Source organism: Mirounga angustirostris, unplaced genomic scaffold (genome assembly GCF_029215605.1).
Source record: "Mirounga angustirostris isolate CCGP_5_RB_7025 unplaced genomic scaffold, mMirAng1.0.hap1 SCAF_16, whole genome shotgun sequence".
Lineage (NCBI taxonomy): Eukaryota > Metazoa > Chordata > Mammalia > Carnivora > Phocidae > Mirounga > Mirounga angustirostris.
In genome coordinates, this window is record NW_026991724.1 from 41,580,328 (window position 1) to 41,594,106 (window position 13,779).

General features: G+C 65.3%; 1 protein-coding gene across 3 annotated transcripts; it reads left to right on the forward strand.

Moving 5' to 3' along the window:
• The first annotated feature begins 1,017 nt into the window (after nucleotides 1–1,017).
• LRP3 (LDL receptor related protein 3) lies at nucleotides 1,018–12,842 on the forward strand. Of its 3 annotated transcripts, XM_045891220.3 has the most exons (7): nucleotides 1,021–1,364; nucleotides 3,289–3,336; nucleotides 8,547–8,685; nucleotides 9,933–10,147; nucleotides 10,508–11,624; nucleotides 11,830–11,962; nucleotides 12,198–12,842. In XM_045891220.3, the coding sequence occupies exons 1-7, from the start codon at nucleotides 1,292–1,294 to the stop codon at nucleotides 12,774–12,776; spliced, it is 2,304 nt and encodes a 767-aa protein (XP_045747176.1). In that variant the 5' UTR covers nucleotides 1,021–1,291; the 3' UTR covers nucleotides 12,777–12,842. The 3 variants fall into 3 exon arrangements, with proteins under 3 accessions (XP_064437629.1, XP_045747176.1, XP_064437630.1); XM_064581559.1 differs by having other exon boundaries at nucleotides 1,018–1,364; nucleotides 9,933–11,624; XM_064581560.1 differs by lacking the exon at nucleotides 1,021–1,364 and having other exon boundaries at nucleotides 8,531–8,685; nucleotides 9,933–11,624.
• Nucleotides 12,843–13,779: the final 937 nt, after the last annotated feature.

Below are 13,779 nucleotides of genomic sequence, written 5' to 3' on the forward strand. Positions count from 1 at the left end.
CACTAATACAGTATCAGTTCCTCTTTACCTTCTCTCCGAAAAGGAGAATACGGAAGGGAGTGGTGGTAGCTGAAGAGGGGTCCTGCCTCAGCTCAGCAGGCATGGGGGCGCCAAGCCTCCAGGCAAGGACCTCTGATTGCACATTGGTCTCAAGAAAGGAGGGTTGACCCTGCTTGACTCTAAATGGCCTCCTCAGCTCTTCTCCCTGTCTCTCTCCCGGCTTTCTGCCTCTTTGGGACCAGCCCCCTGGTTGACACCACTCGCAGGTGGCAGCCCCAAGCCTGAAAAGCGAGCCTCCTTTCCATTCCCCAGGACCTGACGAGGTGATTAGGTGGGCTCAGGGGTCCCCGGAACGGGTGAATTTCCAGAGGCCTGACGTGTTCCCCAGTATCTCTTCACAAGCCTTGCTCTGCACAGAAGGATGCATTTCAGGGATGTGCCAGGGCCAGTCGGGCTGTGGCAAACGAGGGCCACAGGGGTTGCAGGGGCGGGAACAGGGCCACCTCGCGGGGCAGACAGGCCTGCGCCCTGCGCCACCTCGCGCCGTCCTGCCCTCAGGTCCCCTAAGCAGCCACCTTCTACCAGTCCTCTCTCCCCTCCACTCCCTTCCCCTCCCCGGCACAGCGGCCCCAGTTCGTGGGCCGGGAGCAGACCGCGCCGGAGCTGACGGGGCCCTGGCTCCAGGGCTGCGGGGCGGGGGGCGCCGACCGGCCCGGGCGGCGGCGCGGAGCTGTCCAGCACCGAGGCGGGGCGCGCGCCCCCGGCCCGCCCCGCCGCCTCCCCCCGCGCCCGGCCAGCGCCACTGCGGCTCGGCGGGCGCGTCACGTGGCTGGCGCGGCGCGGCCTCCGGGCTCCGGGCTGGCGCGGGGACCCACAGACCCACGGACGCACCAGCGACGGCACCCGGCCGCGCGGGGCCGGGGGCGCCGGGGCCGGGCGGGCTGCGCACCGAGGGGCATGGGCGCGCCGGGGGCCCCCGGGCACAGGCCGGCGGCGGCGGCGGCGGCGGGGGCGGCGGCGGCGAGGCGCCCGGGGCGCGGGGGCAGCGGCGGGCGGGGGTCCTCCCTGGCGGCCGCCGCTGAGCCCCCGCGGGGCCCGTGACGCCGCGGCCGATGTGGCCCCGCGCGCGCTGCGGGCCTGCACCGCCGCCTCACAAAGACGCCGCCGGAGCCACCGCCCGCACCCGGCCGGCAGCCGCCGCGGGAGCCCGAGCCGGAGCCCGAGCCGGAGCCGGAGCCGCTGCCGCAGCCTGGGGGACAGGAGGCGGCGCCCGCGGGCGGCCGGCCCCGGCATGGAGAAGCGGGCGGCCGCGGGGTCGGAGGGGGCGCCGGGCGCCCGGGCGCAGCTCGCCGTCGTCTGCCTGGGTGAGCGGGCCGCGCAGGCCGGGCGGGGCCGGGCCCCCATCTCGCCGCTCCGCGCCGCGCCCCGGGCGACCCTGGCCCGGCCCGCTCCCCCGGGCTCCAGCCGGAGCTTTCCGGAGCGGGCCCGGACGGCCCCCAGCGCCCCCCCCGGCCCCCCCTCCGGCCTGCTGCGCTCTCGGGCCTGGGAGGCGACTCTGGCAGCCGAGCCCCGGCTCCCGCCCGGCTCGCAACAGCGCGTGGAGCCCGGGGCAGCGGGGCGCGGGGCGGCCGCGTGGTGCGGGCGGGCAGGCAGTGGCTTTCCGCCGGGCCTGGCGGGGTTGGGGCCTCCGGAGCTGCGGACAAAGGCGAGGCGGGCGGGTCTGCGGCCGGCTGTGCCCTGAAGAAGGAAGTGTTTCCTGCCGGGACCTGGGGTGGGGGCGGGTGCCAGCGGGAGCCGCGGTCGGGATGCCGGGCGGGAGGCAGCGGCGAGAGTGACTCCTGTCTTGCCTTTGTGTCTAAGACCCAGCGGGCAGGCCTGTTCAGCCCAGCGTGGTGTGTTTGGGGAGGGCCCTGGGACCTGTCCGGGCCTGGCACCTGGGTGGGAGGGACTCCCGCCCTATCCAGGAGTTTTTCTGTCCACCGCTCCACGGCCCTGTGTTGGGTGGGGGAGAGGGGAAGAAAGGAGTTAAATCCTCAATCCACATGGCTCCTTTATTTACCATGATGAAGGAGGGAGGCCATGATCCGAGCTTGGGGTCATTAGGGGACACCCTACCGTGACATTAGTGAAGATGCTGTAAGCCCCATAAGTTTGCTTGAAGCTACGGAAATGACACAGTGAAAAAGAAACCTGTCCATTTTAAGCTTTGCCCTCTTCTTGGAGGCCAGAATCAGGGAGCTCTGAGTCTTGTGGAAGGCCCCTTGGTTCAGGTGTGGTAAAGTCTAGTAAGGGCTGGGATCCCCCGCAGAAGTGCCCACTGCCCAGTCTGTTAGTGGTCATGTGCTCTGGACTCTGAGCTGTTGGGCGCTGGGCTTCCCAGGTGAGCAGGGCAGGAGGACAGGCCCTTCGGCTTACCCAAGGCCCTCTCTGCCCAGATGTGGCCCAGGCTCTGGCTAGCAGAGCCTGGGGTTTTCAGAGGGGGCATCTGCCCCTGCATCCTCACCAGGTGGGGGCTGACCTGGCAGAGATGCTCCCTGCCTCCCTTGGCATCTTTGATGTTGGGGAAAGGAGGCACCCTGAACCCTGGGAAGTTGAGTTTGCCCATATCCTCCTCCTGGTCCTGTAAACCCCTGAAGAAAAGCAGTAGATGAAAGCAAAGGACAAACCCCATGGAGGTAGATACTTGAGGGGATGGGTGGCAGGAGAGTTCTTTGCCCCTCTTCTCAAGGTCAGCATGGCATAGTGAGGTGGACCTTGAATCCTGCTAACTGTGCATCCCTATAAAATGGGGTAATCGGAACTGCTTCCTCCCTCCCTGGCTTGTCGGTAGCCCAGGTGGCTGGCAAAGCCCCTCAGAGGGATTCCTCCAAGTGGTCGGGGCCCCTTGAAGGCAGAGCCCTTATCCAGGCTGAACCAGGGTGGCCCCACACGAGCTTCCGAGCTGGAGAGGGGAGACAGAAACACATCCCTTCCCATGTGAGTTAGAATCCACAGGCATGGGGAGCAACAGAAGTGGTCTGTTGCAACCAGGCTTGTGCGCTGGCTCTCTTTGGGAGAAGCTGGGGGGTCCTGAGACCCTCGAGGGGTCTCCCCTCTGCTCATCCCAGCAGGACCAGGTGGGAGTGGAAGTCTCTGGCAGCACGCTGGGCCTGGCCCTGTGAGATGAAAGAAGTGGCCCGGAGTTTGGCTGTGTTGTCCTGCGCCCATCTAGGGCTGCTGTTGGCCCAGGGCAGGTGTTGGCCCCAAGAGCCACTGCCTCCTGCTGACTCCTCCTTGTGTCTCCCACAGTAAACATCGTTCTCACCGGGCGGCTCAGCAGTGCAGTTCCTGCTTTAGGTGAGTGAGATGCTTCTCCTTCCTCCCTTCTTCCCTGCCCTTCTGGTCCTAGTGACCTTTGAGGACAGGCCTTCAGGGCCCGTCCACCTCTGTGGTCAGCTGGCCTCATCCAACTTTAGCCCTTGTGAACTTTTCCTGCATCACCAAGGAGTCGTTTGTCCTTGGGCAAGCTTACACCTCCCTGAGTCTCAGTTTCCTCTTCTGTAAAATGGGCGCAGTAACAGGACCTACCTCAAAGCCTGGTTATTAGGGTCAAATGAGCAAATGAGACAAGGCACTCAGCGTGGCCATGACACATGGTGGCTTTTAATGCCACTAGCAGACTGTCATGAGTCCAGCATAATTGACAGGTTGTGCTTCCTGTAGGCTGTGGGGTTCCCTGAGGCCACGAGGCACGGTGAGATGCCTGCCTGTTTTAAAGTTATACCTGGGATTCAGCTTATGAAGGTATGACCGAGTGATGACACAGAGAGGCCAATGCCATTGACAGGAGAATTTGTTAGTCATGTGTCTTGAGATGAAGGGACAGGCCACACCCCACAGGGCCACAGGGGGAATGCCAGGTTTGGTTAGGCAGATTCAGGAGTGGGAGGAAGGCCCAGGCTCGGCCTTTGTTGGAGTTTCCATGGGAAAGGCTAGGCAGGGCTGGGGAAACAGCTCAGGCTTGGCTAGTTTCAAGAATTCTGGCTGGCTTGAGGCTACAGGGGTGGTCTCTAGTTGCCTGGTACCTGGCCCTGGGATGATCTAGGGCAGGGGAAACACTGGCTTGGTATGCGAATTAGAAAAGAAGGTGGCTCAGCCTGGGTTCAGCTGGTCTGTCTAAGCAAGACCAGTCCCAGGCAAGCTGGTGCGACGGAGAGAGATTCCCACGTTGGCTGATGTTTTGGCCCTGAGATTAGTGGTGGCCTATGGGATCTAAGAAACACGGTTAAACTCCACCCCTTTCCCCTGCCTGTCACAGTGGGTCCAACCATCCACAGGCCATCTTTGTGTTCGGGCCCCATGCCAGGCACCTCGAAGGCTGTCAGGAGCGGGAGGGGCGACTGAGGCCATCAAGGGCATTTGCTCTTTGCTGCGGGGACTGCCACGGGGAAGCCCCAGGCCTCATGGCCCTTGGGGCCACCGGGAGACATCTGAGAAGGGCCTTAGGGAGCTGGGGACAATGTGCGGTCTCTGGAGTGGGGGGCCTGTGACACTCGCTGTGCTGCCTTGTGGGTTGGAGGCACCTGGGGTTTCTAATTCTGCTCAGGACCTTGTAGCCGAAAGCCACTGAGGCTGGCTCAGGGAGAGGGATCTCTGCGGGCCACGGTCACTGGGATGGGGAGACCCAGGGCCCACCGAAGCTGCTTTCGCAGGCCCATCTCTCAGATGCGGCTCCTCGGGCTCCCTCCTGATTTCCCCTGCAGGTGGACTCCTGTTCCCTGCAGTCTGGCCTCCTCTGCTGATGCAGCTGGCCCGGGGCCCTGACTTACTCACCTGTGGTGTCCTGGCCCATGCAGCGAACTGCCCAGTCTCCCCATCCCAATTTCCCGGGGGACATTGACTGTCCCCGCTGGGGTCAGGGGTCTGTGGCCATGGTAGAGAGTGGGAGGGAGGGGACCCGGGGAGGGGGGTCAGGTCTTACAGATGTGAGACCCAGGTGAGCCCTCCTGCTGGTGTGGGGGGTGGCCATGTGGCCTCAGCATGTTGGCCACATGCTTGTGCCCTGGGTTTAGAAAGTGATGTTCCAGGGACAAGGTTCGCTCATAGAGTCAGGGAGAGAAAGAGCCATGCAGGTCTGCACGTTTGGTAGGTCTTAGCCGGCATCTGCATTGTTCTTTGGGGGCCACCATTCACATCATGGTGCCTATGCGTGGCGTCCCCGAGGCTTGAGCTGCGTGCTCGACCCGTGTGGCCACAGGCAGTGGCCGGGGGCCCTAGCTCTCCTGGAGTCTAGCTCTATCCCTCTAGCATTGCTCAGAGGAGCGGACACCAGCTTCAGGCTGCCTGAGGTGACGGCTCAGACCGGGGCCTGGCTGGACTGCCTGGGGAGACCTCACAGGTGTCTGCCTCCCAGCCCCCGGTCCTGCCCCAGGTTGGCACGCACAGACTGGGTCCGCTGACCCACCTCCCGCACCCCGGACTCGGGGCTCGGCCATGTGGCTGCTGGGGACGCCAGCGCTGTGAGCCTGGACAGAGTCTCCAGGCTGCTTTCCACTCACCAGGTAGTCTCCCCCGCACGCTGGGTTCGGGGGCCCCCAGCTCCCTGTCGTGTAGTGACAGCACGCAGGTTGTCTAGAGTATTGATTGCCTCTGGAAACCGGATCTGCAAACTGTGCTCCATCAGGCCTTGCTCATGCTTCCTCAGCACTATGTCGTGACTCTTTAGACCAGGAAAGAAGGGAGTTTGCTGGTGCTCGGTCATCCCTTGCCCCCTTAAGCAGGCCACCTTGGCCCAAGGGCTAAGTAGTCTTCCGCCGGCGTGAACAGAGGTCACCTGCAGTTAAAGCCCCCAAACACCCCCAAACGCTATCCTGCAAACACAATCCTCCCATCACCCTCCACTGCCCACTCATCATCACACACCCCGTCAGATCCTCACCTCCACGGGGCGCCTCCCATGCCCCCCATCACGTGAATGTCTTCCTAGAGATTGCCACTTTCCTCGAATTTCCCAGCCACCCTCCGAGACAAGCAGCACCCACGGACTCCATTTTACTGATGGGCAAGTTGAGGCCTAGGGCGGAACGGCGTGCCTGGCAGTGTGAGCCCTGGGAGTGGACTCGTGAGGCCTTTCCCCAGCCTGTGCCTTGATCCTGGGGTGGGAGCGAGGCTGCCATCACAGAGACACCTGGGGCTGGTTGTCCGAGCTGGTGATCGCCTCCAGGCTCAAGGCCAAGCGAGTGTCCAGTCAGGAGGCCCTGACCCGAGCTCCCAGCGCCCCTGCACGGACTCTGCCCTCTCTCCTGCTCCACGTGCACTCTGTGTGGGCCAGGCTGACGGCTGCAGAAAACGTGATCTCTTGCTGCCCCCTATGTGGGAATTTCTGGGGCAGTCCTGGGGGCTGCTCAGTGGGGAGGCTCTTTGGGGGGACATGTTGTCAGGGGCTTTGCTGAGAGGTAGAGCTGGGCTGGCAGCTGCTAGTCCCTTGCTCCTGACTCGGCTGCTGGTCCGAGAGACCTGGAAAGTAGGGCCAGACCTAGGTCTAGAAGCATATTCTGGCTGGGGCAGGTGATGCCGGTAGGATTCACGGGTGAGGAACCTGGCCTTTCTGAGTGTTTTGTCCCTGAGGAAGGCTGGCCTCCTGGGCAGGGTAGGTGTGACCAGGCCCTGCTTTGCCCCCGGCCCTGTTCTAGGGGGTGAGGGGACAGGGCAACAAAGGGTGCTTCCTGCCCTGGCTGACGGAGTCTCCTGACTTCGGGTTTACTGTGTGGATTTGACGTAGAGGGGGAAGATGCACCCCAGCCGTGCCAGGTTCTCCCTGCCTGTGAACCTCTTGCCCAGCACCGTCCAGGAGGAGAAGCCTCTTCTGGCTTTCATAACCTCACACCTCCCAGGTCCCCGGGGCAGCACCCAGGGTCTCTGTGAGGCTCACAAAGCCAGTGGCCTCATCTGTCAGAGGGAAGGGGCCCTGGTCCTTCCCCTCCTGCGTGCTCTTATTGATCCTGTTTGATGGGTCAGAAATCTGCGGGTCGGGGAGGCTGGCCCTCCAGGCCACCGGGGAGTGCCAAGCAAGCCTGGTGCCTTGCTGACCAGGAGCTACCGGGGCTCTGATGGCAACCCGCGGGTGGCCAGCCTTGTTTCAGGGTCAAGTGTGGGTGTTTCTCTTTAGTCCTTTGATGCTTTCGTGAGCTGTTGGCAGGGGTTTCCACTTCCCTGTTAGTCACAGTATTGGATCACCTGGACCTCCCTGGTCACGGTCCTGAGAGCATGGGAGGCAGCTGGAGTCTTGTTGAAGGCCAGCAGAGAGGCCCTGGCTTGAGGGCAACAGTGGAAGGGGCCAGGCAGTATGAGAGTGGGGAGGTGGTGTCACTGGCTTCAGTTTCTCCATCTGTGTAATGGACCCTGCCTTTGCCACAGGCTTTTGTGAGGATCAGACGAGGTGGTGTGGTGAAGGGCTGCAGGGGCTGGAAGGGGTAGGTGTGGTCAAGTGCAGAGGCCTTGCCTGGTCCCGGGAAGGCCAGGACACACCAGTGCAGGCTCTGGAGTCTCCAGGCTGGGCCGGCTCAGCTGGAAGCAGAGGCACGAGTAATGAAGTGGGTAAAGCAAGGCCCGCAGGGCTGGGCTTTATGGCATTCCTCGATCGCACTGGCTGGGATGATAGCCTGCACTGGTCCCTGAGGCAGCAGATGGTCAACATTTCATAAATGCTTTGGTTCAAGGCCGGCAGTGAGAGGCTGATCCCACCAGGGGACTAAGGCTGACCCTGACTCTGTCACTTACTGCTCTGTGGCCATGGGCAGGTCCCTTGCCCTCTCTGAGCCTGTTTCCTTGTCTGGTTATGACATCTACCTCCGGTGGCTTCCCACTGATGCTCAGGATGAAACCCCAGTGCCACACAAGGTGTGATCAGACCCAGCCTGTGTTCCGGCCCCATCTGGACATTGGCCTCCCTGCAGGCCTGTTTTATGATCTTCACTGCCCTCCCCCCCAAGAGATGAGCATGTCTGCTCTCCCTGCAGCCTCCACGGAGTGGGGCTTTTGACTGTCTTCCTCAGCATGCCTAGTCCTTGTGCCTGCCACTTAGTAGGTACCCAGTAACTCTGTGCTGGGTGAGCAAAGCCCCTCCCCTCCCGGGGCCAAGGCCTGTATTTGTCCCAGGGAGGGCAGGCAGGGAACCGCAGTGGATTGCCCATGCAGGCCCAACAGGCCTAGGGGTGCAGAATTCTCCCCTGAGCTGAGGCCAAGAGGCTGCACCTTGGAGGTGCCAAGGGGGCTGTTGGTGGGCTCATTACCAGCCCTGCGGGGAATGGGGGATAGGACCTACGCTTCGGTGCACAGGGTATGGCTGGGGGCCAAGGCTGCCCTGAGACCTTGTGGGTCCTTGCCCCCCCATAACCATGAAGTCTTGCGTTTGGCCTTGCCCTGGCCATGACCACCCTTGTCTGGCCTTGATCCCACCCTGGGAAAGGCCCATGCTCAAGCCACGGCGGGGGGGGGGCTCGAGTGCACCCCCACCTCCCTTCCCACCCAGAGGGCAGCCGGCCCTTCTCAGCCTCTTGTCCCGACAGCCGCCTGCAGCGGGAGGCTGGAGCAGCACATGGAGCGGCGCGGCGTCATCTACAGCCCGGCCTGGCCCCTCAACTACCCGCCGGGCACCAACTGCAGCTGGTACATCCAGGGTGACCGCGGGGACATGATCACCATCAGGTAAGGGGACCCAGGGCGTCAGAAGGGAACTCCGTGGGCCTGCACATGCTGAGTAAGTGTGTGTGTGTGTGTGAGAGCGTGGGCGCGTGTGTAATGGTGCCTGTGTGTGAGTGCACGTATGAGCAGGTGCGGAGGGCAGGTGTGTGTGTGAGCACATGCATGCACATGAACACGTGTATGAGCAGGTGCAGAGGGCAGGGGTGTGAGAGTCTGCGTGTGCATGAGCACATGCATGGACAGGTGCAGAGGGCAGGGGTGTGTGTAAGTATGGGTGCATGTGAGTGGTGTGCACATGTGTGAGCATGTGAGTGTGCCCAGCTCCCTGGGTGTCTGTGGGCCCCTGTAGCAGGCCACCTCTCCTGCTGGACCTCTGCCATGTGAGCCTCTCTCATGGACCGCGGGGGCCGTGGATGCCCTCAGCCCGGCCAGGGAGAGGAGCCGGGGGCACTGGGCTTTGAGGTGGCGGAAGTGTTTTCTCTGCCCTGCAGGGGGCTTGAGGCCAGGCTGGCGTGGAGCCCAGAGCAGGGGTTCCCCAGGGGCCTCGGGGCCAGTCTGGGCAGGAGATGGAGCTAGGCAGGAGCCCAGGCGCTCCAGCTGCAGGGACGTGCCGAGGTGCGAGATGTGGAACCGAGTCTGGAACCCTGGCCTGGGGTGGCCGTGGGGGATCGGGTCGGGGTGCCAAAGCCCAGAAGGCCCAGGTACTCCCTGGCTCCCTGGCTCCAAAGCAGAGGGGCATCCTGGTGTCTGTGCCTGCTTGCCGCACAGCCTGGGCTGGGGGGCCAGCACCGGGGTTTCTCTCCAGGTGACAAGCTGTCACCCAGCCGTGGCTAGGCCAGCCCTGTGTGCATCTACTCCCTCATTGGAGAGGCCTGTGTGTGCTGGGTCTATCCCAGCAGACCCAGCGAGGGAGGGATCTGGACCCTTCAAGGGAGCATGTCGGGGGAAGGAATTGCGCCTGATGGGGCTTCTGACGCCCCCTCCACTTTGGCTTCGGGGTGGGCACTGTGTGTGCCAACGGAGGGCAGAAAAGGACGAGGTGAGGCCTTCACAGAGCTGCAATGGGGCTGCACACAGCTTCATGGAGCTGCCCTCAGGCCCCTGGGTGGCAGCAGGGGTCCCATCCAGAGGCCCGGAGTGGAGGAGTGCAGAGGCCTGTGGGGCTGGCCAGCCTTGCCCTGAGCTCAGGTCTGCGGGCTCCCTGCCTGCCCGCCCACCCCTGCGGTCCTCGTTCCCCTCGGCCCCCGCAGCTTCCGCAACTTTGACGTGGAGGAGTCCCACCAGTGCTCCCTGGACTGGCTCATGCTGGGCCCAGCGGCCCCGCCCCGCCAGGAGGCCTTCCGGCTCTGCGGCTCCGCCATCCCACCTGCCTTCATCTCGGCCCGGGACCACGTCTGGATCTTCTTCCACTCCGACGCCTCCAGCTCCGGCCAGGCCCAGGGCTTCCGTCTGTCGTACATCCGAGGTGGTGCTGGCAGCAGGGTGGGGCAGGGCACCAGGGGCGCACGGGCTCCCGGGGCCCCGGCAGCACCCTCTCCTGGCCCACAACCTGCTGGGTCTCCCCCAGCAGCCCCGTCCGTCGGGGGGACTGGGCCTCAGGGTGCCTTGAAGCCCCTCGAGCTCACTGAGCCCACTTCACACCCTTGGCTCAAGTCAGGGATGAGCCCACCCGGACATTTGAGGCGTCTCCACCCCTCGGGTTGGGAGGCTGGGCTGGGACAGGGGAGCCACCCTGCCTGCTGCTGGCCCCGGTCACCTGCCGGAGGGAGGCTCTGGGCTCCCCTGACCGTGTGTCCCCCCCCGCCCCCCGCTCTCCACCCCACAGGGAAGCTGGGCCAGGTGTCCTGCCAGGCCGACGAGTTCCGCTGTGACAATGGCAAGTGCCTGCCGGGCCCATGGCAGTGCAACACGGTGGACGAGTGCGGCGACGGCTCGGACGAGGGCAACTGCTCGGCGCCCGCCTCCGAGCCTCCGGGCAGCCTGTGCCCCGGGGGCACCTTCCCCTGCAGCGGGGCGCGCTCCACGCGCTGCCTGCCGGCCGAGCGGCGCTGCGACGGCACGCAGGACTGCGGGGACGGCTCGGACGAGGCCGGCTGCCCCGACCTGGCGTGCGGCCGGCGGCTGGGCAGCTTCTACGGCTCCTTCGCCTCCCCGGACCTGTTCGGCGCGGCGCGCGGGCCCTCGGACCTGCACTGCACGTGGCTGGTGGACACGCAGGACCCGCGGCGCGTGCTGCTGCAGCTGGAGCTGCGGCTGGGCTACGACGACTACGTGCAGGTGTACGAGGGCCTGGGCGAGCGCGGCGACCGCCTGCTGCAGACGCTGTCCTACCGCAGCAACCACCGGCCCGTGAGCCTCGAGGCCGCCCAGGGCCGCCTCACCGTGGCCTACCACGCCCGCGCCCGCAGCGCCGGCCACGGCTTCAACGCCACCTACCAGGTCAAGGGCTACTGCCTCCCGTGGGAACAGCCGTGCGGGAGCGGCGGCGAGGGCGCCGCGGGCGCCGCGGGCGAGCAGGGCTGCTTCTCCGAGCCCCAGCGCTGCGACGGCTGGTGGCACTGCGCCAGTGGCCGCGACGAGCAGGGCTGCCCCGCCTGCCCGCCGGACCAGTACCCCTGCGAGGGCGGCAGCGGCCTGTGCTACACGCCCGCCGACCGCTGCAACAACCAGAAGAGCTGCCCGGACGGCGCTGACGAGAAGAACTGCTTCTCCTGCCAGCCCGGCACCTTCCACTGCGGCACCAACCTGTGCATTTTCGAGACGTGGCGCTGTGACGGCCAGGAGGACTGCCAGGACGGCAGTGACGAGCACGGCTGCCTGGCGGCCGTGCCCCGCAAGGTCATCACGGCGGCACTCATCGGCAGCCTGGTGTGCGGCCTGCTGCTCGTCATCGCGCTGGGCTGCGCCTTCAAGCTCTACTCGCTGCGCACGCAGGAGTACAGGTGGGGGGCCGCGGGGGGCGGGGCGGGGGGCGGGGGGCTCGGGCTGTCCACGTGTGGACCTCTCCCCGGCATCCCGGGAGCTCGGGCTGGAGGGCCGGGGAGGGGGGTGGCACCCGTGGGAGGCGGGCAGGGTGCGGACCCCGGCCAGCCCCGCCATGCTGCCCTCCTGCACCCCCCCGACCCCACCCCCCGCCGCTGCCTTCAGGGCCTTCGAGACCCAGATGACACGCCTGGAGGCTGAGTTTGTGCGGCGGGAGGCACCCCCATCCTACGGGCAGCTCATCGCCCAGGGCCTCATTCCGCCCGTGGAGGACTTCCCCGTCTACAGTGCATCCCAGGTGCGTGCCGGGGGTGGGTGGGGTGGGTAAGACCCCGGGGACCCAGGCTCCCACTTGGACCTCAGAGGACGGCCAGATGGGGAGACCAAGGGGCCAGGTCAGACAGTGCATGGCCCTTGCAAGGGTCGAGGGAGGTGGGGGGCGGTGGTGAGGCCACGGCCAGGTTGGGGGGAACAAGTTGGTCTCTTGGGGTTGCGCTGACCTCTGCCCCCTCCGCCACCACCCCGCCCTCCAGGCCTCGGTGCTACAGAACCTTCGCACAGCCATGCGCCGACAGATGCGCCGGCACGCCTCCCGCCGAGGGCCTTCCCGCCGCCGCCTCGGCCGCCTCTGGAACCGGCTCTTTCACCGGCCGCGGGCGCCGCGGGGACAGATCCCACTGCTGACGGCCGCACGCACCTCACAGACGGTGCTAGGTGACGGGCTCCTCCAGCCTGCATCAGGGACTACCCCGGAGCCCCCCGCACCCCTCACGGACACAGGCAGCCCCGCGGCAGCTGGGGATGGGCCCCCCCCAGGCCATGCGCCAGAAGTGGGACCCTCTGTGCTGCCCCCCTCTGGCCTGCGGGACCTGGAGGGCAGGCTGGTGGACAAGGACAGAAAAGCCGGCAGGGACCCTCGGGTGGACAGCCCGGCCCCTGTGGACATGCCTCGGGAGCCCTGCTCGGCCCAGGACCCTCACCCCCCGGCTCCCACTGCCAGCAGCACCCTAGGCCCCCATCCAGGAGAGCCACTGGGTGTCTGCAGGAGTCCCCCACCGCCCTGCTCCCCAACGTTGGAGGCCAGTGACGATGAGGCCCTGCTGGTCTGCTGACCCGCCGGACATGCTGGTGACCGCCACAGCCCCGCTTTGTAACCAGGGAATACACAGTCATTTCTACCCTGCCTCCGCGTCCTTCTTTCTTAGAGAGAGGCTGCCTGGAAGCCCGGCTGCCAGCTTGCTGCCTCGGCACCCCTAGCCCTGGTGGGCATGGCGGGCGGGGGCTGTGGGGGCTGGAGCAAGGAGGCAGGTGGAGTCAGGAGCCCCGCGGCAGGCACCCTGGGGTCTCACTCTCCCTCCCCCTCCTCCGTTCTGGGAATCCATCTCCAGGGAGCAGGAGGACTAGGGCAGGGCTCTCTGGAGAGTTGTCTGTGGCTTCTCACTTCATTTGCCCTCTGGGGCACCAGAGCTGTGCCGGACTGAACAGAACCACGGGTGTGACGGACCTAGTCCATGGAGGGCCCTCTGTCAATGCTCAGCCCTCCTCCAGTCCTCCCACCCAGCCCAGAGGAGGGGCAAGGAGGCTTCTGCCCTCATCCTCATGCCTGTGGTGTCAGCGTGGGCCTGGCCAGGCAGGCTCCCTTTGCCCTTTGCCCTGTGGCTGAGGGGTTAATCTCCTGGGCATGAGGGCAGGGCTGGGAATGAGGGCACAGGTCTCTTGCAGGCCCTGAGGCCCCCCGGGAGATCTGCTGGATGCTTTCTCGGGGGACAGTGGCCGAGCACCAACTGACAGTGGCCAAATCCGTCCCATCCTGTCTCAGGCTCTTAGTTTCCCCCTGTAAACCAGGGTGAGGCCACGGGCTCCCAAGTCCAGATACTCACTCCATGGAGATTTGTGGGAAAAAAAAAAGGCAGTTCCCACAGAAACGCCTGGGCCCTCCTGGGTGGCTGAGCCTTGGGCTGGCATTGTGGGTCCCGGGGAGGTGTCTCCCGATCCCAGTGTCCCTTTGGGGCAAGGCTGGCTCTGGACCCCACGAGGGAGAGACGGAGCGCCCAGCTCAAGAGGCAGAGCCCCCAGACGCCAAAGGCCTCCTCCAGAGCCTGCGGGGGCACCTTC

What these genes read in the sequence shown, in the direction of transcription:
- LRP3 (XM_064581559.1), top strand. Translation starts at nt 1,292, where the DNA reads ATGGAGAAGCGGGCGGCCGCGGGGTCGGAGGGGGCGCCGGGCGCCCGG. An exon ending in GCTCGCCGTCGTCTGCCTGG is followed by an intron (nt 1,365 to 3,288) that starts GTGAGCGGGCCG and finishes TGTCTCCCACAG; the next exon opens with TAAACATCGTTCTCACCGGG. An exon ending in CCGTCTACAGTGCATCCCAG is followed by an intron (nt 11,963 to 12,197) that starts GTGCGTGCCGGG and finishes CCCGCCCTCCAG; the next exon opens with GCCTCGGTGCTACAGAACCT.